This window comes from Rhinoraja longicauda, chromosome 37 (genome assembly GCF_053455715.1).
Source record: "Rhinoraja longicauda isolate Sanriku21f chromosome 37, sRhiLon1.1, whole genome shotgun sequence".
Taxonomy (NCBI): domain Eukaryota; kingdom Metazoa; phylum Chordata; class Chondrichthyes; order Rajiformes; family Arhynchobatidae; genus Rhinoraja; species Rhinoraja longicauda.
The window spans coordinates 8,894,234-8,915,621 of NC_135989.1; the positions used below are offsets into that span (position 1 = coordinate 8,894,234).

General features: G+C 49.0%; 1 protein-coding gene across 8 annotated transcripts in view; it reads left to right on the forward strand.

Annotated features, from left to right (window-relative positions):
- Nucleotides 1-508: 508 nt before the first annotated feature.
- LOC144610731 (uncharacterized) overlaps nucleotides 509-21,388 on the forward strand; it is an 84,483-nt gene continuing 63,603 nt past the window's right edge. For 6 of the 8 annotated variants that reach the window (XM_078429651.1, XM_078429656.1, XM_078429654.1 and 3 more), the window contains exons 1-6: nucleotides 509-670; nucleotides 1,651-1,751; nucleotides 4,169-4,283; nucleotides 10,990-12,215; nucleotides 15,649-15,736; nucleotides 17,279-20,553. In XM_078429651.1, coding sequence (XP_078285777.1) covers nucleotides 11,060-12,215; nucleotides 15,649-15,736; nucleotides 17,279-20,553 — 4,519 coding nt within the window. In that variant the 5' untranslated portion in view covers nucleotides 509-670; nucleotides 1,651-1,751; nucleotides 4,169-4,283; nucleotides 10,990-11,059. Of the gene's footprint in view, nucleotides 671-1,650; nucleotides 1,752-4,168; nucleotides 4,284-10,249; nucleotides 10,363-10,989; nucleotides 12,216-15,648; nucleotides 15,737-17,278; nucleotides 20,554-21,388 lie in introns of those variants that run through there. The other 2 variants (XM_078429655.1, XM_078429652.1) reach the window with 2 other exon arrangements.

The following is a 21,388-nucleotide window of genomic DNA, read 5'->3' on the forward strand; positions in this document are numbered from 1 at the left end:
CTCCCCCCCCCTCTCTCTCCCCCCCTCTCTCTCCCCCTCTCTCTCCCCCCCTCTCCCCTCCCCCCTCTCCCCTCTCCCCCCCTCCTCTCCCTCTCCTCCCCCCCTCCTCTCCCTCTCCTCCCCCCCTCCTCTCCCTCTCCTCCCCCCCTCCTCTCCCTCTCCTCCTCTCCCTCTCCCCATCAGCCCTTCACTCCCCTTCCATCTCTTTCTCTCCCCTTCACTCCCACTCTTCTCCCCTTCTCTCTCTCCTTTCCTCTCCATCTCCCCGCCCTTCTCCCGCCGCCATTGCGCGCTGAGCGGAAGCGGGGCGCGGGTCGGGTGACTGGCAGCCGGCCCGGCCAATGGCGGGCGGCGCTGCCCCCCCGGGGACCCCGCCCCCGCGGCGCTGGCGGCCAATGGGCACGTCCGGGAGGCGGGGCCGGCGGCTGACGGAAGGCGGCGCGGCGAATGGGAGGGGCGCGGGGGCGGGACGTCCGGCGGGCGCGCTGGGGCTGAGCCTGGGGTTCCCAGGCAGTAATGGATGCCACTTGGCTGAGGCTGCAGTGGAGCTGCACTGAGCTGGTTGCAGGGGGCTGCAGCCTCCAGCAGGCACTCACCACAGGGACCCACCAAGGAGAGAGTGCAGCCTGAGGGAGCACAGCTGCAAAGACCCATCTTCCTCCAAACCCCTGTATGTGCTTCTTTCAATTTCCAAACAAAGTGGATCTGATTGTCTTGAATGCAAAAGTGCATATTGGCATTGGAGTGCGTTTCATTGTACAGTGACATTGCACTGGGCTGCACTCCCATGTCTTGACTGTAAACTTTCAGGTGCATTTAGAAATGAATGCTTGGAGCATTGCATAGTGACAGTGTGGCTTATTGTAGTTGCTGGACTGTGTGCAGCTTGCTGCAAAGAAGTGGGTCCTGTCAGGGGAAAAAAAACTTCCCCATCCAGCCTATGGATGGTGTTATTGTGTCTTTCAAGGGCAAGGTGTCTATTGTGATGTGATGGAAGGGAGGGGTGGATTCACAGCTGAGCGCTGTTCTCAGAGCTAAATGTGTGAATGAGTGTTTGCTCGTTGCATTGTCTAGTTGCTGTCCCCCTTCCCCCTGCACGGACAGACCTCGAAGTTGCAACCTAAATGATCAGTCGCCTTGTGGTTAAATTGAATTGATCACAATTTTTTTTTCTTTAAATGTTTCCATTCAGTCACCTGTACAACAGAGGATTGTTAGCACCCCAGAATGTCATTCTGCAACTGTTACATTTTTAATCACTGTGTGCATGTCTGTTAAATGAATAAGAGAGAGAGGCATAGTTTCTGTATGATGTAAAGGAAACAGCATGCTATTTTAGTTTTGTATTGAGGTATTGGCTGCCATTTAGGGCGATGGTTGGAGCAATAGCTTGGGCTTATCAGCTAGGGTAATAGGGTAGTGTTCCTGCTCTTAAACACAGTGCCAAAATTGTGCTGGGTGAAGTGCAGGTTTCGGTTTGATTTTGGTTTACTGCTGCGCACTTGTCCACCCATTCACCATTGCCTCAAAGAGGAGAGCAAGAGAGGATTACGTCAAATTCACCTCAGAGCGGATCTGTTTGTATATGTGTGCAACTGTGCTATTTCTGTATGTTATGTGAAACGACTATTTTTGTATGTTTTACGACAGATCTCTTGTGGTGTTGCTCAGGACTCTTTCGAAGATGAATTGTTCTTTGAACATACTTCTGTTCCACTACATAATACAAAATGCACAGCTCAACTGCTAAGGTAAATTTCTGCTTAAATCTTTCAGACTCAATGTAAGAAGAAGGAACTGCTGGTTTATACCAAAGACAGACACAAAATGCTGAGTAACTCAGATGGTCAGGCAGCATCTCTGGAGAAAATGAATAGGTGATGTTTTGGCTTTGAAGAAAGGTCATGACCTGAAACTTCACCTATCCATTTTCTCCAGAAGTGCCTTCATACTCAGATTAGTTTACTGTTATTGCTCCTGTCCAACAGAAGGTACAGAAGCTTGAAAGCACGCACCACCAGACTCAGGAATAGCTTCTTCCCCTCAGTTTAGTTTTAGTTTTAGAGATACAGCATGGAAACAGGCCCTTCGGCCCACCAAGTCTACGCCAACCAACGATGGCCCATACACTAGTTCTATCCTAGACATGAGGGACAATTTACAGAAACCTGCATGTCTATGGAGTGTAGGGGAAAACCCGAACATCCGGTGAAAACCCACACGGTCACGGAGAATGTACAAACTCCGTACAGATAGCACCCATAGTCAGGATCTAACCCGTTCTCTGGCACTGTAAGGCAGCAACTCTACAGCTGCGCCACTGTGCCACCCTTATCAGGCTACTGAACGGTCCTTCCATAAACTAGGGTACTGTCCGATTCACATCTACCCCATTGTGGACACTGGACTTTGTCTATGGAACTGATACACTACGATATTGAGAACTATATGAACATAGAATAGTACGGCACAGGAACAGGCTCTTTGGCCCACAAAGTGTATGCTGAACATGATGCCTAGCTGAACTGATCTTATCTGCCTGCACATGATCCATATCCCTCTATTCCCTGCACCTCTATGTGCCTTTCTAAAAACCTCTTAAACTATTATATCTGCCTCCACCACCACCACAGGCAATGCATTCTTGGTGGATCAGGCAGTATCCCCGGAGAGCATGGATAGGTAATTTTTTGGGTTGGGACCCTTTTTCAAACTCGAAACATCACCAATCCATGTTGTCCAGATATGTTGCCTAACTCGTTGAGTTACTCCAGCACTTTGTGTCTTTTGTGGGAAACCAATATTTTCCGTTCCTTGTGATCATGGCTGATCATCCACAATCAGTAACCTGTGCCTGCCTTCTCCCCATATCCCTTGATTCCGATAATGTGAGCACAAAGGAAGACTTTGGTTTGGCCACATTTGGAGAGTTGTGGCAGTTCTGGTCGCCCCAACACAAGAGGGGCGTGGAGGCTTTGAAGAGGGTGCAGAGGAGGTTTACCAGAATGATGCTTGGATTAGAGGGTGTTAGCGATAAGAGGTTGGAAGAACTTGGATTGTTTTCTCTGTAATGTCATGTTCATAGGTTCTCGGAGCAGAATTAGGCCATTGGCCCATCAAGTCTACGCCATGCAATCATGGCTGATCGATCTTTCCCTCTCAATCCCATTACCCTATCTGCGCCTCATAACCCCTGACACCCGTACTAATCAAGAATCTGACAATCTCTGCCTTAAAAATATCCATTGACTTGGCCTCCACAGCCATCTGTGGCAATGAATTTCTCAGATTCACCACCCTCTGACTAAAGAAATTCCTCCTCATCCCTTTTCTAAAGGTACATTCTATTCCGAGGCTGTGGCCTTTGGTCCTAGACTCTCCCACTAGTGGAAACATCCTCCCCACATTGACTCTATCCAGGCCTTTCACTATTCGAGGTGGGTGGAAACCTGATAGAAGTATATAAAATTATTAGAAACAGAGATAGGGCAGACAGTCAGAGCTTTTCCCAAGGGTGCAGATGTCAAAGTCTAGAAGGCATAGCTTTCAGGTGAGAGGGGCAAAGTTTAAAGAAGATGTGCAAGGGAATGTTTTTATACACAGAGATGAGTGTCTGGAATGTACTGCCAGTGGTGGTGGTGGAGGCAGATACGATAGTAACTTTTAAGAGGCTTTTGGATAGGCACATGCAGGCAGAGGAGATTACTTTAACTTAATGTTCAGCACGGACATTGTGGGCCGAAGGGCCTGTTCCTGTGCTGTACTGTTCTGTTAAAAAATGGCACAAAGGACTGGAATAACTCAGTGGGTCAGACAGCATCCCGGGAGAATGTGGATAGATGACGTTACGGGTCGGGACTCTTCTTCAGACTCCAGGGATGCTGCCTGACCTGCTGAGTTATTCCAGTCCTTTGTGCCATTTTTCAGTACTTTGTGTCCTTTTTTTTTCTTGTAACCAGCATCTGCAGTTCTTTGTTTCTACTTTCTGCACTGATCTAAGTTGTGTACAAGGAGCCAGGAGTAATCTGGGAACAATGTTGCTTTTGGTGTTGAAAAGAATTGGAGGGCAATGCCTATTGAGGACTAGCTACATGTTAACTCTGTTTTGTGTTTCTTGAAGGGGAACCTTCCTGTAACCAGCAGTGTTTTTATTCGGATGTTATCACAGATAAATTCGGCAGTGAAGATGACTGTGGTGGAGAGTCCCCCCAGCGAAGACTAGACCGTTGGCCATGATATTCACCGCTTATAAAACCCTGCCTTCCTCAACCACACAGTAACAGGTCAGATTTCCCTTTACTCTTTTCCGAGGGATTCGGCAGAGATTCAATATTTTAAAAATACTAGACCAAGTTGGGCCCAAACCTCCAGATATGCTGCCTGACCCGCTGTGGTATTCCAGCATTTTGAGTCGACCTGTGGTTCAAACCAGCATCTGCAGTTTATTTTTTATGACTTTCTACAGTGCATTTGTAGAAGTTTGTTCGAGTAAATGGCGTCATACCGAACCGCTTTTAACTTCTAAAAAAAGTGGAGGCGTTAGCTGCTTTCTTTATGAAAGCATCAATGCAGAGGGAAAAAACACCATGAAACTTTCAATTTGGGGCAGTGCCTGAAAATAAAAATCTGAAATGTTTATGCAGTAATCAAGCTCCAATTTCATCTGCTCTGTATTCACCATTCTGTTGCAAAGATGTTCCATGTTGAAACATGCCAAGCATTTGGATACATTATGTGAATGAATCACAGGGCAGAACACAAATTCCCTAACAGTACGTTGGTGTGCTTGCCCATCTGGTTCATTAAATTTGGTTTGGAAAGAGCTCACGGAAGTATCAGTGAATGTACTAACTAACCTGCATCCTCCCACAATCCTGGCCTGGTGTTTATTTATTTCGGTAGCAAAACACAAAGGGCAGCACGATGGCGCAGCGGTAGAGTTGCTGCCTTGCAGCGAATGCAGCACTGGAGACCCGGGTTCGATCCCGACTACGGGTGCTGTCTGTACGTTCTCCCCGTGGCCTGCGTGGGATTTTTCCGAGATTTTCGGTTTCCTCCCACACTACAAAGACGTACAGATTTGTAGGTTAATTGGCTTGGTAAATGTAAAAATTGTCCCTAGAGTGTGTAGGATAGTGTTAATACGCAGGGATCGCTGGGCAGTGCGGACCCGGTGGGCCGTAGGAAATGTTTCCGCGCTGTATCTCTAAAAAAAAAAAAAACCTGAATGGGAAGCAAGGTTTTTTTTACCCAATGTGATGGATGTCTGGAACGCGCTGCCTGGGGTGATGGTGCAGGTAGGTACAATAGTGAGGTTGAAGAGGCATTTCGATAGTCTCCTGGATATGTAGGGAATGGAGGGTCATTGCACCAGCACCACACAAATACCACCTTATTCCTGCCATGTTCCCATCAACTCCCCGCCCTCCCGGGCTCTGGCAATTGTCCTCCATCAGGAACAATCTACAGAGGCTAATTAACTTACAAACCCGCACGTCTTTAGGATGTGAACGGAAACCGGAGCACCCGGAGCAAACCTGCGTGGTCACAGGGAGAACGTGCAGACTCCACGCAGACAGCAGCCGAGGTCAGGATGGAGTCAGGACGCAGGATCTGTGAGGCAGCAGCTGTTGCAACGGTGCCTCTCTGCTGCTCATATCCTTCTCTGCAGAAGCGACCTAGCGTCTTGCCTGTTAGTTGACCCATTTCCCGCCTGGTATCTGATGTCACAGTGGTGCAGCGGGTAGTGCCACTGCCTCACTGCTCCAGAGACCCGGGTTCGATCCTGACTCCAGTGTGGAGTTTGCACGTTCTCCCTGTGACCACACGGGTTTCCTATTGTTACTCCTGTTTCTCCCACATCCCGAAGACTTGCGGATTTGTACGTTAATCACCCTCAGCAAATTGCCCCTCGTATGTAGGGAGTGGATGCAAAAGTGGGATAAGATAGAACTAGTGTGATCGGGTGATCGATGGTTGGCGTGAACTCGGCGGGCCGAAGAGCCTGTTTCCGTACTGTATCTCTAAACTAATTTGGTCTCTTTTTATGACTTTAGTTAGTTTAGAGATGCAGTGCGGAAACAGTCCCTGCGGTCTACCGGGTCCGCGCCGACCAGCGGTCCCCACATATTAACACTATCCCACACACTCTAGGGACAATTTTTACATTTACCAAGCCAATTGACCTACAAACCTGTACAGTATGTCTTTGGATTGTGGGAGGAAACCGAAGATCTCGGAGAAACCCCATGCAGGCCAAGGGGAAAACCTACAAACTCCATACAGACAGTACAGAAACATATAAGATTATTAAGGGGTTGGACACGTTAGAGGCAGGAAACATGTTCCCAATGTTGGGGGAGTCCAGAACCAAGAGCCACAGTTTAAGAATAAGGGGTAGGCCATTTAGAACAGAGATGAGGAAAAACTTTTTCAGTCAGAGAGTTGGAAATCTGTGGAATTCTCTGCCTCAGAAGGTAGTGGAGGCCAATTCTCTGAATGCATTCAAGAGAGAGCTAGATAGAGCTCTTAATGATAGCGGAGTCAGGGGGTATGGGGAGAAGGCAGGAACGGGGTACTGATTGAGAATGATCAGCCATAATCACATTGAATGGTGGTGCTGGCTCGAGGGGCCGAATGGCCTACTCCGACGTCTATTGTCACCTGTAGTCGGGATTGAACTCGGGTCTCCGGCGCTGCAAGTGCTGTAAGGCAGCAACTCTATTGCTGCATCACTGTGACCGCCCTCTGCCTCACACATCCAGCGTTCTGACTCCATCCTGACCTCGACGGTTTGACTCTGTCAAACAAAAAAGTTTTTCCGCTGCGTCTCAGTTCACGTGACAATAATAAACCAATACTAAGATTGTGTAGTACTTATAATTTGAAAGAAATGCATACGTAGCTCGAAACAATTGATTTACAAGAGTGTCCCAGCCAATTGCTCTAATCAGTGCTCACTGGTCGATAACTGCTAATCTGCCTTGGATCTGGGCAAACCTGCCCAATAAAATGACTTTCTCTTGCCGTGAGTGAGTCATGACCAGTCTGACATCTGGCAAAAAGATCATATCCCACAGGGCCTCACACTGCGCTCTATTTACAGTTAAGTGTAAAAGGTTAATTAAGCAAAGGTGTAAAGATGTTGGGTTTAATGAGGCATGGTGTTCCTTTGTGGGTTGGTTCCAATGGAGCTGGAGGCATGGAAGTGCTAATTAACTTAGGAAAATATGAAGGGATTTGGAATTAATTTTTGCTTCTGGATCTGTGAGCGAAATCTCCCTCTCCAAATGTCTGTGGGGTAAATTGGGTTCCACTGGTTAAGCAAAGAATATAGAAGAGTACAACATAGGAACAGGCCCTTCAGCCCACAATGTCCGTGCCAAACATGATGCCAAGGTAAACCAATCTTCTCTGCCTGCACATGATCTATACTCCTCCATACCCTGCATTTTTAGGCGCCTCTCTAAAACACTCTTTAATGCCACTGTCATATCTGCTTCCCCTGGCAGTGCGTTCAAGGCACCCGCCACCCTCTTTTTACACAACGTGCCCTACATATCTGCTTTCAACACCATTCTTCTCCTCTTAAAGCTATGCCTTTTGGTCTTTGACATTTCCACCCTGGGGGAAAAAAGGCTCTGACTGTCTACCCTATCTATGCCTCACATTTTTTTATATACATCCATCAGGTCTCCCCTCAGCCTCTGTGGCTCCATTAAAAACAATCCAAGTCTGTTTAACCTCTCCTTATAGCTGCTAATCCAGGCAGCATTGTGGAAAAATGTGTCGGAAAGAAACTGCAGATGCTGGTTTAAATCGAAGGTAGACACAAAATGCTGGAGTAACTCAGCGGGTCAGGCAGCATCTCTGGAGAGAAGGAATGGGTGACGTTTCGGATCGAGACCCTTCTTCAGACTGACTCCCCATCAGTCTGGTGAAGGGTCTCGACCCGAAACGTCACCCATTCCTTCTCTCCAGAGATGCTGCCTGACCCACTGAGTTACTCCAGCATTTTGTTGTGATACCTTAGAGCAGTTTCACCGATGGCTCATCAACATTAATTCGCAAGCAAGAGTCAATTTAATTGTCATAAGAATCAACAACAGAACAATTATATCCTTACCTGCTGCATCAAAACAGGCCTGAAACATACAGATAATGCATAATAAACAATGGCTTCAATGAATTGACGATCACAGTACTGCATAAAAGGCCAACGTCTTTATCGCAACCAAAGAAAAAAAGCAAAAGTAAACAAGAAGAAAATCCAGTAGGAAAGCAGAAGATAAACAGAAAGCAGGTCAGACAGCATCTGTGGATAGGGATAGACACAAAAAGCTGAAGTAACTCAGCTGGTCAGACAGCATCTCTGAAGAAAAGGAATAGGTGACGTTTCGGGTTGAGACTCTTCAGACTGAGAGTCAGGAGAAAGGGAAATGAGAGATATAGACAATGACGTAGAGAGATATAGAACAAATAAATGACCTTTCAGGTCAAAACCCCTTTAGAGAAGGAATGGGTGATATTTCAGGCCAAGACTCTTCTTCGGTCTGATGAAGGGTCTCGACACGAAACGTCACCCATTCCATCTCTCCAGAAATGCTGCCTGTCCCGCTGACATACTCCAGTATTTTGTGTCTGTCTTTGATTTAAACCAGCATCTGCAGTTCCTTCTTGCACATGTAATGTTCAAGAGCCCGATTATTCTTTTGGACGAAGCTGTTCCTGAACATGAACGTCATGGTTTTCAGACTCCTATACCTTTTTCCTGATGGCAGGAATGAAGTGAGAGCGTGGCCAGGCTGGTATGGGTCCTTGATGATGTTGGCTGCCTTTTTAAGGTAGTACTACCTCCCTATGATGGTGGGGAGGTCAGTACTTGCGATGGAGATCACATGATAAAGATTTCATAGGTTTTATTCCTTAATATTTTGTCAGCCAGACCATTGTTTTGCGCTAGAAACCATTGAGGCAGGAAAACAGTATCGGAGTCTGCAAACCATGACTGTCAGGTTCAAGAACAGGCTCTTGCACATTGCTCAACACTAACCTGGACCTCTGCAACTATGATTTTCTATGGAGACACAAGGAACTGCAGATGCTGGAATCTTGAGCAAAACAGTGTGCTGGACAAACTCAGTGGGTCAGGCAGCACCTCTGGAGGTTTTGACCTATCCATGATCTTCTATGGACTGTGTCTTTGGTTACACTACCGACTTCGGTTTTAGTTTCGTTTAGTTTAGAGATACAGCGCGGAAACAGGCCTTTCTGCCCACCGACACACACTAGGGAGAATTTACACATACACCAAACCAATCAACCTACAAACCTGTACGTCTTTGGAGTGTGGGAGGAAACCAAAGATCTCGGAGAAAACACACAGGTCACGGGGAGAACGTACAAACTCGGTACAGACAGCGCCCGTAGTTGGGATTGAACCCGGGGCTCCGACGCTGCAAGCGCTGTAAGTCGAGTCAAGTCAATTTTATTTGTATAGCACATTTAAAAACAACCCACGTTGACCAAAGTGCTGTACATCAGTTCAGGTACTAAGAAACGAACATACAATGGCACACAAACATAACAGCACGTACATAAACAGTTCACAGCGCCCCCTCAGAGGGCCTCAAACGCTAGGGAGTAGAAATAGGTTTTGAGCCTGGACTTAAAGGAGTCGATGGAGGGGGCAGTTCTGATGGGGAGAGGGATGCTGTTCCACAGTCTAGGAGCTGCAACCGCAAAAGCGCGGTCACCCCTGAGCTTAAGCCTAAACCGCGGGATAGGCAGTAGCCCCAAGTCGGCCGACCTGAGGGACCTGGAGATAGAGTGGTGGGTTAGAAGATTTTTGATATATGGGGGGGCAAGCCCGTTTAGGGCTTTGTATGTGAATAGGAGGAGCTTGAAGTTGATTCTGTACCGTACTGGGAGCCAGTGGAGAGAGGCCATAATCGGGGTGATGTGGTCCCTTTTACGGGTACCCGTCAGGAGTCTCGCTGCAGCGCTTTGGACCAATTGCAGGCGGGACAGGGATGATTGGCTGATCCCAGTGTCTAGGGAGTTGCAGTAGTCTAGGCGGGAGGAAATGAATGCGTGGATGATTTTTTCAATGTCGTCAAATTGGAGGCAAATTGCTGTAAGGCAGCAACTCTACCGCTGCGCCACCGTGCTGCCCTTTGTACTATTGTGGTTACCAAGTATTACTGTTATTAATTTATTGATTATTCTATATTTGTGTGTTGTTGTATTATCAGACCTGCTAAGCTGCAACACAAGTAAGAAGTTCATTATCCATTGCCTGCATATACGACCATCAAATACTATTGACTCCTGACTGACCATAACTGGGAGAAGGACAGAAATGTAAGACAAAAACTGTATAGAGATTGGTAAAGACTAGTAATCTCCCACTTCCCCAGTCACCCTGCTCCTTTACCTTCATCCACTCATCTACCATCCCAAAATCCCTCATTTACCTTTTACCTCTTTCCCCCTCCCTCTACCTTTACATTTCACTCCTCCATTTCTCTCCTGACCTGACGCCATTTTGTCTCCTTTACGCCTCACATCTTTCTCACTTACTCCACACATCTGCAAATAAAACCACCCCCTCACCTGTATCTACCTATCAGGTTCAAAACTTTGTCCCACCCCACCTCTCTTTTCCAGCTTTCTTCCCCCATTACAAACAGTCTGAAGAAGGGTCCCGACCCAAAACATTGATTGTCCATTCTCTCCGCAGATGCTGCCTGACCCACTGAGTTCCTTCAGCACATTGTCCTTTTGCTCAAGTTTCTAGCATCTGCAATTCCTTGTGTCTCCTGGTAATAGACTGATAGTCTATTAATTGATTGGTAATTAGTTTCCAATTAGATTGCTAGCTATTAGTCGTGAAGATTGGGTGAGACGCTGTTGGGATTGAATTTGTTGAATAAAACATATGATTATTGGACTTGGAATTAATTTTATTTTAAACTTCTTGTCTTCCAGTTAAAAGAAGATTCCCGGTCATAAACTTATATGCCGATTTACAATAGTACTCCATTGTCCCATCAGTTCAATGGAGAAAAACAACCATCAGGAGCTCATACAATGGGATGAAGAGCTGCAGACCAACATCAACAAGGGGTTTTGTAGCCCTGATGATGTGCTGAACCTATGTGGAGATCAAGTGGTCCATGCCAGACCTCCACAGAGTTCAGGAGGAGAGGAAAACACCAGTTTGCACCCGAGTGGCATGGAGGAGGTCAGTGGTGGGACCAGCTGTCTTCTGGAGCGTGAGCAATCCCTGGACGGGGTCCCACCGCTGCTGAGGACACTCGCGGGCTCGAGACACGGGGTGGAGTTTGACAGCCAGTTCCCTGACCACCCCAGCTACAAGCCAGTGAGTCCGTTAGAACCACAAGTCCACAAGGAACCAACTCAATCTGATCCAAGACCAGTGGGAGCCAAGCTTGGGCCTACTCCAACACATCCCATGCTAGCGGAGAACTTGATGGCTGCTCCAAACCGCTCTTTCAACACTTGCCTGCCAGAGAATATCTTGGACGGAATCAATCTAAACCTGTCCGAAGTAGGAGGTAAGGAATTGCTGACGACCTACATGCATGAGGAGCAGGATATGCACACGCTAAGCACGGTCCGTGGCCCGTCCGAGGATGGGATGCTGTACGGGTTTGATTTGTCCTGTGACCGCGATGGGAACCAGTACGCGGCACTGGACCAGATGTCCTACGAGTACGATGTGACGTGTGGGGAGGAAGTGCAGTATACATCGTTGGATCCCGTTTCCTACAGCTTCGACGTGTCATGTGAGACGGAAGAAGATATAAGCGCGTCGGTCGACCCGATGTCCTATGAGTTTGAGGTTGCCTGCGAGAGAGATGACAGCGGCATGGAGTGCTTCCATCAAAGTGCCCTTGATGGAGGCAAGGAAGATGCGGCGATGTCAATGGAAGGCGCCGGAAAGGCGACCAGTAACGCGCCCGGTGCTCTCCGCTCCTGGTCCGAAACCCAGCTTGCAATGGAACCTCTTGAGCACCAAAGTAACGTGGAGAGTCCTTCTCTTGATACGTCCTTCAGGAACGAAGGCAGCTCCAAAGCAACGGCCGTGGCTGAGATCTCGGCCGTGGTGCCCCAAGGGCAAGTATCGCCAGTCAAAGAGGTTCATCAGGCAGAACAAGCTCTGACAAGCGAGAATAAAGGTAATACACCGGGTAAGTCAGACAGACCCAGTGCAGAATTTAAAAACAAAAAGAGAAAATGCTTCATCTCTGATGGAGTGTCACAGATCCACAACATTGACAGCTGTTAACCTGCTGCAAACAAGGATTTCATTATTCTGTTTCCAAAGAAGGGTCTCAACCTAAAACGTCACCCATTCCTTCTCTCCAGAGATGCTGTCTGTCCCGCTGAGTTACTCCAGCATTTTGTGTCTACGAACAAATAAAAACTCTGGACACTTGGACACAAAGTGCTGGAGAAACTCAGCAGGTCAGGCAGCGTCTCTGGAGAATATGGATAGATGATGTTTCGGGTTAAGACCCTCTTTCAGACTCTGACCTGCTGAGCTACTCAAGCACTTTGTGTTCTCTTCTCTATTAACCAGCATCTGCGGTTCTTTGTTTTCACTCTTGACTGTTTATCTTTCCACAGATGCTGCCTGACCACCTGTGTTTTTCCAACATTTTCTGCTTTTGTTTCAGATTTCCAGCATCAGCATTTTATTTTTTGAATTTGATGTATTTTAGTGTCTCGCAGTGAACAATGGGTGATACACAGTGGCACAGCTGGTAGAGGTTCAGCCGGAGAAACTGGTTCGATCCTGATGTTCCCAAGTTACAGGAGTAGAATTAGGCCATTCAGCCCATCGAGTCTACTCCGCCATTCACTCATGGCTGATCTCTGCCTCCTAATCCCATTTTCCTGCTTCTCCCCATAACCCTTGACACCCGTTCTTGGCCTTGGATACTGTCTGTGTGGAATTTGCATGTTCACTCTGTGACTGTCTGTTCATTTGCTGTTTGTTCTATGTTGTTATTAAACCAGGATGCACATTGACAAAGGTTTTGTGGTGGAATACATAAGGGGAGATGTGTCTGCTGGGGCCTTTAGCAGATTAGAGGGAGTTAGGCTAATTGGCAAAAGGTGGTTGCTTGAGATCCTCTTTGGATTTAATAATATCGTTAACGTTTTTTGTTGAGCATCGTTGAATTGATTTACCTTTTCACTCCACAGGGCAATGCAAAAATGTTGCAGCTCCTACATTTGTTCTTTAAATGTCAACTATTGCCTTTCCAATGTCCTGTCTTTCAAAGAGATTTCCCAATCCATCCTGGCCAACTCACTCATTTTCACAAAAGATAGACACGAAATGCTGGAGTACTTTGCGGCTCTCTGGAGAAAAGAGAAAGGTGACATTTCGGGTCGGGACCCTTCTTCAGTCTGCACGTAATGAAAGAAAGTACAAAAAAAAATGACACAAAGTGCTAGTAACTCAGCGGGTCAGACAGCATCTCTGGAGAACCTGGATAGGTGACGCTTCAGGTCCTAAGAAAGATCTCGACCCAAAACGTTGCCTCTCCATATTCTCGAGAAATGCTGTCTGACCCGCTGAGTTGTATTTTTTAAATTTTGTGCACCATATCTGAGGAAAGATGTGCTGGCTCTGGAGAGGATCCAGAGGATGTTTACAAGAATGATCCCAGGAATGAGTGGGTTAACCCATGATGAGCGTTTGTCGGCACTGGGCCTGTACTCCCTGGAGTTTAGAAGAATGTGGGGGGACCTAATTGAAACATACAGAATAGTGAAAGGTTTGGATAGAGTGGATGTGGAGAGTTTAGGACTAGAGGTCATAGCCTCAGAATTAAAGGACATTCATTTAGGAAGGAGATGAGAAATTTCTTTAGTCAGAGGGTGGTGAATCTGTGGAATTCTTTGTCACAGAAAGCTGTGGAGGCCGTCAGTGGATATTTTTAAGGCAGAGATAGATAGATTCTTGATTAGTACAAGTGTCAGAGTTTATGGGGAGAAGACAGGAGAATGGGGTTAGGATGGAGAGATAGATCAACCATGATTGAATGGCAGAGTAGACTTGATGGGCCGAATGGCCTAATTCTACTCCTATTCCTTATGACCTTAAAGATGGAACCTGTTCATTACCCAAGGAAGGCCTCTACTTTAGTACTCTACAATTACTGAATTAATTTAGTTTAGTTTAGAGATACAGCATAGAAACAGGCCCTTCGGCCCACTGAGTCCACGAGGACCAGCGATCCCCTCACACTGATGCTATCCTACACACACTAGGGAAAATTTACAATTATATCAAGCCAATTAACCTATAAACCTGCACGTCTTTTGAGTGTGAGAAGAAACCGGAGATCCCGGAGAAAACCACGCAGGTCACGGGGAGAACGTACAAACTCCATACAGACGGCACCCATAGTTGGGATCGAACCCGGGTCTCTGGCGCTGCAAGGCAGCAACTCTACCGCTGCGCCCAGGGAAGTAAAATATACTTCCTTAAACATAATACTGAAGATATCTAGTTGTTGAGCAATCTTGCATGAGCTGCAGCATAACACAGGCACTCCTCGACTTGCGTAAACTCACACTTACTCGCGGCAATTCTTTAAGCCCATTGTTCCCTTCCATGTCCGACCTGTGTGACATCTGATTCCAGCAAGGGTCTGTGGTGTGTGGCCCTTATGTAAGTCGGGGGGCTATTGCCGTTGAAAGGAGTGGATGATAATTGGTGTCAACACTTAGAGGGAAGCAGATTGCAGTAAAACATGGCCGAACCTTGGGCTCAATGTCAGATGCCTCGTGCCCGAATGCTCAAATACTAATCAAAAATTTCTGTCTTTAAACTTTACAAGGCAGTCAGGAAAGAGTGGGATTAACTAGATAGCTCTAGCAGAGAACTGTCACTGGCACAATGGGTCAAGTGGTCGTATTCTGGCCTACATCACTCAGTTTAGTTTAGAGATACAGCCCTTCGGCCCACCGAGTCCTCTGCGCACAATGATCAGTTCTATCCCTACACACTAGGGGCAATTTACCCCTAGAATGCCAAGTAACCTACAAGCCTGCACGCCTTTGGAATGTGGGAGGAAACCAAAGCACCCAGAGGAAGCTCACACGATCACAGGGAGAAGGGGCAAACTCCACACAGGCAGCACCCGAGGTCAGGATTGAACCCGGGTCTTTGGTGCAGTGAGGCAGTGCTGCTCTACTGTGCTGCCCACTCTTGCTTCCAAATCTTTCCTCCTGTCCCAAAAACCCTTCTCCACATACGTCTCTTAGACTAGTCCTCTGCCACCCTCCTCGAGTCAGGATCACTATTCTTTGCACCTCTTGTGAGCTGTCTCGGGACCTTCCTTCTCCCCTCTACTTTTAGTCTGACGAAGGGTCCCGACCCGAAACGTCACCTGTCCATGTTCTCCAGAGATGCTGCCTGACCCGCTGAGTTACTCCAGCACCTTGTGCCTATCTTCTATACTGTTCTATGTTCTACCAGCTGCTGGATTTAGTGCACTGCACTATCCCAGCTGCCCCACTGAATGTGACTGAGTGTGATTGAGAGGGGAGGCTGGCGGGAAGAAAGAAAGTTTTGTATCAACGCGACTGAATTTCTTCCAGCAGAAATGAAGCGATCTCCAGAGAGCGGTGAAACAACGACAGTTCACTACCTCCATTACCTCAGCATCTCGCGGGACAAGGAGACAAGTGGGTAAGTGCAAATCATCCAGAACTTGTTTGCTTTACTTTCCTTGTCGGGTAGGATTTTAGTAAATGTGCTTCCTTCTGATGCCAGACTGGACGCTCAGAAGGTGCTAAGTGAAGTCAATCGGTTTCTTGTCATCTGCACAAGTATGGTGAAGAGAACAGTTCTAAGAAAGATCTTGCAGAAACGTGGAACTGCAGGTGCTGATTTACACAAAAGGACACAGAGTGCTGGAATAACTCAGCAGGCATAAGCAAAGAATCTCACCGTGCCTCGGTACGTGCAACTGTAAAGTATCATTGAGTCACTGGGTCAGGCAGCAACTCTGGAGAACCTGCCTGGCCCGCTGAGTTATTCCAGCAGTTTGCAGCAGGCACGGTGGCGCAGCGGTAGAGTTGCTGCCTTACAGCGAATGCAACGCCGGAGACTCGGGTTCGATCCCGACTACGGGTGCTGTCTGTACGTTCTCCCCGTGAACTGTGTGGGTTTTCTCCGAGATTCTCAGTTTCCTCCCACGCTCCAAAGACGTACAGGTTTGTAGGTTAATTGGCTTAGTAAATGTACAAATTGTCCCTAGTGGGTATAGGATAGTGTTAATGTGCGGGGGTCGGTGGTCAGCGTGGACCCGGTGGGCCGAAAGGGCCTGTTTCCGTGCTGTATCTCTGAACTAAATCAACATCTTACCTGCAGCAGCATCACAGGCACAGAGTGGGCGGTGATGTTGATATCGAGGTGGATATTCATGGGCACAGGGTGACTTTGATCTGTTGATGAGATCTCACCACCCTTGCCTCTCCGCTCCTTTCTCCTCTTCGGCGCACTCATCTCCCATCCCTGAGTTCCACATGTCCATTGTTGGGTGCCTGGAGCTCGCTGCCAGGGGTGGTGGTGGAGGCAGATACGAATGTGGCATTTAGACAGGTACATGGATATGCAGGGAATGGAGGGATGTGAATCATGTGTGGGTAGAGGAGATTAGTTTAACCTGGCGTTTTGTTCGGCACAGACATTGTGGGCTGAAGGGCCTGTTCCTGTGCTGTGCTGTTCCATGTAAATGCAAGTATAAGCACTCAGGCAGCATCTCTGGAGAGCATAGATAAATGATGTTTCGGGTCCAGACTCTTTATCAGACTTGCATCATGAATCACAAAGGAGTTAGTTTAACTTGGCATCACATTCAGCATGAACATTATGGGCCGAAGGGCCAGCTCTTGTGCTGTGCTGTATTGTTCCGTGTTCCTGTACAAATCCTAACACTTGTTCTTGGCCTCGCTTAACATATGTAATTGATGGAGGAAGGATGTCGTCCTTTTGAAGACTTGAGTCGGGATTGTGTTGCACAATTAATGGATTGGGGGGGGGGGTTTGAGTCCTTTGTAGGGGAACAATAGCCTTGCATGCTCGATGCCATGGGCCTGATGCAAACCGAGGGGTGGGGAAGAAGGTCGCAGTCATCAGTCACCTTGATGAAGACACAGGCACAAAACAAGCGAGGGTTGCCGCTGGCTGGTGATAACACTGTGTCTGTCGCTCTGTGTCTGTGTGCAGGTCTGGGATGGATGAATGCTTCGGTGAGCAGCACGTGGATGGCAGTGTGGAGCAGACCAATACCTCTGTGGCCAGTTACACCCCCAGTCTTTGTCAAGCTGCATCCTGGGACCGTGCAGCGGCAACAGCCGAGGGCTGTCTGGAAAATCCCCCCCAGCCCCCTGGGGAAATCTCCGCAGAAGGCGGCCTGGATTCTTCAGTGGCTTCTTCAGCTCCTCTGCTCAGCAAGTGCCCCCTGGCCCTTGTTGCTGACCCTCCTGGCCTGTCCATCTCAGGCAACACCGAGGGGCAGGTTGTCCAAACGACTGAGGGAGAAACTGGGACGATTCAGCCGGCACTTTCTTTGTTTGGGAATGATGAGGGGAAATCTCAGGGAAGGCCTGCTAGTCAAAATGGAGATGGCTTGATGGAACCTACGCTGGTCCAAAGGGAACAGAGCGTTAGTCCTTCCAGAGCGAAGCCACCAAGTGGAGAGGGTCCAGACTCACCTACAGACAATTCCCCCGGTGATTTTTCTCTGCAGGTCTCCACCGCAAGGGGACACTCCGTTCCCAATTCAGCCTCAGCGAAGACCATGTCTAAATTGGCAGCAAAGACCTGTAGGCCGGAGATCCTGGGACGAGCAGGAGAAGAAACGAGAACAAGTTCTGACTCTGACTCTGATGGAACATCTCAAAGGTTCTGTCCACCCGAGAAGGAGGAGAGGACCATCTCCAAGGGGTCGGAAGAAGCGGAGGTGACCTCCTTGACCAATGCCATCAGCAAAGGACTAGAGGGAGAGCAGCTGGGCGTTTGTTCGGATGTTCCTGAACCAGCCCAAGCATGGGCACGGCAGCAGAGGGAGAATGAGAAGCAAGGAAGCCTTGGGCAGCACGGCTGGGGGGTCCAAGAGTTGGAGGTGGGGTATGATGCCGCCTCTAGAGAGATGGCAGCTGTGTTTCCCCCAGGGTCAGAGGAAACTGCAGAGCCATGGTTGAACCCAGCAGAAAGGCACAAGGCCAGCAAGCTGCAGAAGGTGGATTGCCAGAGGGAGTGCAAGCAGCCGGTGCTGGAGCAAGAGACGGCCATTGTGAGGGATGGCGAGGAGGTGAGGAACACCGGCCAACCGTCCCTCTACACCTGCACCAAGTGCAGTGTCTACTTCCAGGACAAGGACTACCTGCGCAGGCACATGCTCGACCACTTCGACGGGCAGAGCGCGGAGGGCTCGGCAGGAGGGCTCCGTCCGTACAGCTGCCAGGAGTGCGGCCATTCCTTCTGCGACCCGGCCTCCCTGCGGTCCCACATGAGTCTCCACCAGGCCCGCAGAGCCAGCTTCTTGGAGGCCATCCAGGAGTTGGCAGAACCACGGGCGAAGGGCTGTGGTGCCAGGCTGCAGTGCCCCCATTGTAAGTTCGGCACCAACTCCCCCGCCCGGTTTGAGGACCACGTGAAGAAGCACGCCCGCCTGGCACCACCCCCCTGCCAGCTCTGCAAGGCCCAGGCAGCCACGGCCAGCGAACTGCAGGAGCACTGGTTACTCTGCCATCCGCACTCCCTCCAGGAGCGCAAGATCCCGTGTCTCCCCAATCCCATGGCGCCACCTCAGGCCGCCATAGTTGGCCTGCAGACGGGCAAGGAGCACCCGCCGGGGGGGCGAGAGGAGAAAGGTTGCGTGAAGTTTGGCCGACTCTCCCCCTTCCAGCGGAAGCAGGGATGCCCCTCGGGCCGAACGTCTTGGCCATCTGCCAGCCAAGGCTCCGGCCAGTCGGACAAGTGCGAAAGCCCCCAGACCTTCCCGTCCGGCAGTTTGCCGGAGAGAGCACCGCTGCCTTCTGCGGCCAAGGACCGGAGTCGGAACCAAGCCAAGCCCCCGCTGTGGCGTGGCGACGCGAAGAGGAAAGCAACGTTGGAGACTTTGGGGAGCAAGGGCGGCAAGTTCAGCATGCACTCGCTGGTGGGTGCGGCAAAGGGCTCCCGGCCTCGCAGTGTGTCGCACAGGTCGCCGATGGACCTGTGCCAGTACCTGGGCTTGCAAGATGCTGCAAGGGCAGCCCTTTTCCCCTCAGCCGAAGAAAGCTACGACCCCCAGAAATGGCCAGCCGATTCCGCTCAAGGGCAGCCATGGAAGGGATTAGAAGTGGGAAGTGAAGGGGTCAGAAATGCCTTAACCTACAGGAAAGTCGTCATTGACCATCGCCCGCCCCGGGCAACCAGCTGCGGAACTCTAGTCCCCGTGCCCAGCGTGACGGAGGCAGAGAGAACCTGTGGCGTTTGGATGGAGCCGCAGGTGAGGGGAGTCAAGCAGAAGGTCTCGGAGTCAGCGGGACACGCCAACGATGCGCGGAGCTTTCACGCGAAGAAGAGAAGAAAGTCTGGTGCCTCCTGCAGACCCAGAGCAGTGAAGAAGCACACGAAAGAGTTGCTGGAGACTGTCAACCTTCCCCTGGACCTCCCAGTCGACCAACGTCAGCAGTTGGTGAAGATGACGCCTTTAATATTGCTTGAAGACATGGACAGACAGTCAGTCAGCAAATCGACTTCAGATGACCAGGTCTTCGAATCTTCCTCAGAACCATTGGACATCCGTCCACAGAATGAACCTGTGAATGGTCTTCCATGCGAACCGACAGAAGCCCATTCGATTCACAAACCTAAGGATGAGCTTCCACAAGCTGCACCCATTGAAACCCACTCACGTTCTAAACCTGGCAACAGCCACTCGCAACACAAGTCCATCGAAATCCGTTCATACGAACTAATAGAAAACCGATCACTGTGTAAATCCTTCAACAGCTACCCTCTACATATATCCCGGGAAAACCATTCACATGAACCATTAGAACCTCATTCACACCACAACCTCGTGAACAGCCATTCACTGCTTAAGAAAACTCATTCGCGTTACGAATCCATCTGCTTCCACTCACAGCGGGAAACCCTGAGCAGTTATTCCCAGTCTCACGCCTTCCCTGAAGAAAGGGAAGTGGATTCTTCACTGGAAGCGCAGGTGGACAGAGGCATCTTCTGGGAGGGCCCCAGTGAAGATCTGACAATCGATCTGATGAAAAAATCCAAAGATCTGTTGAGCAGGAACTTATTGCGCATGTTTCCGCTGGAAGAGAGGGAATGTCCTTACTGTCCGGATAAATTCCACACCGGGATTGGTCTGGCCAATCATGTCCGTGGCCACCTTAAGCGGGTTGGCATTAGCTACAACACACGTCACTTTGTCAGTGCGGAAGAGGTCACCGCCATTGAAAAGCAATTCTCATTACAGAAGCTGAAGAGGAAAGGTAACCTTTTTCTGTTTGGTCCCAGTAATGCGTGGACGAGGGTTGAGGTTTCACACAGAGGGTGGTGGGTACATGGAACAAGTTGCCAGAAGAGGTCGTTGAGACAGGTTCTGTAACAACATTTAAAAGACATCTGGGCAGGTACATGGACAGTTCATAAGTTCAAGAAGCAGAATTAGGCCATTCGGCCCATCAAGTCTATTCCGCCATTCAATCATGGTTGATCTATCTTTCCCTCTCAACCGCATTCCCCTGCCTTCTCCCCATAACCCTTGACACCCTAACTTATCAAGATATGAAAGGTTTTAGAGGGATATGGACCATATGTGGGCAGGTGGGATTTAGGGTAGATGGGCCATCTTGGTCGGCATGGGCAAGTTGAGCCGAAGGGCCTGTTTCCATGCTCTATGACTCCATGGCAAGAGGTGGACACAAAATGCTGGACTAACTCAGTGGGTCAGGCAGCTTCTCTGAGATGCTGCCGACCCATTGCTTCTCTCCAGAGATGCTGTCTGACCCGCTGAGTTACTCCAGCATTTTGATGTTCCTTCCTGCACATTATAGCAAGAGTGTCATCTCAACCGGTTCTGACCCAGCTGCCAAGGGTGTCAATGCATGTGTAGTTTTGTACTTGGATTAAGGAGTGTCAGGTTCAGTTCCCTCTCTGGGCAAGTGCTCCGGTTAGTTTTTAAGCACATAATTATGATTATTACCCATTCCACCCACCAAGTCAAATGTTCCTGGTGATGTTTAGTTTTCTCTAGGCATAAAGTGCACTTCGAGAAATAGCTCTATATTCCTTGAAGTTGTTGGTTAATCAAAATACGTCCATCTC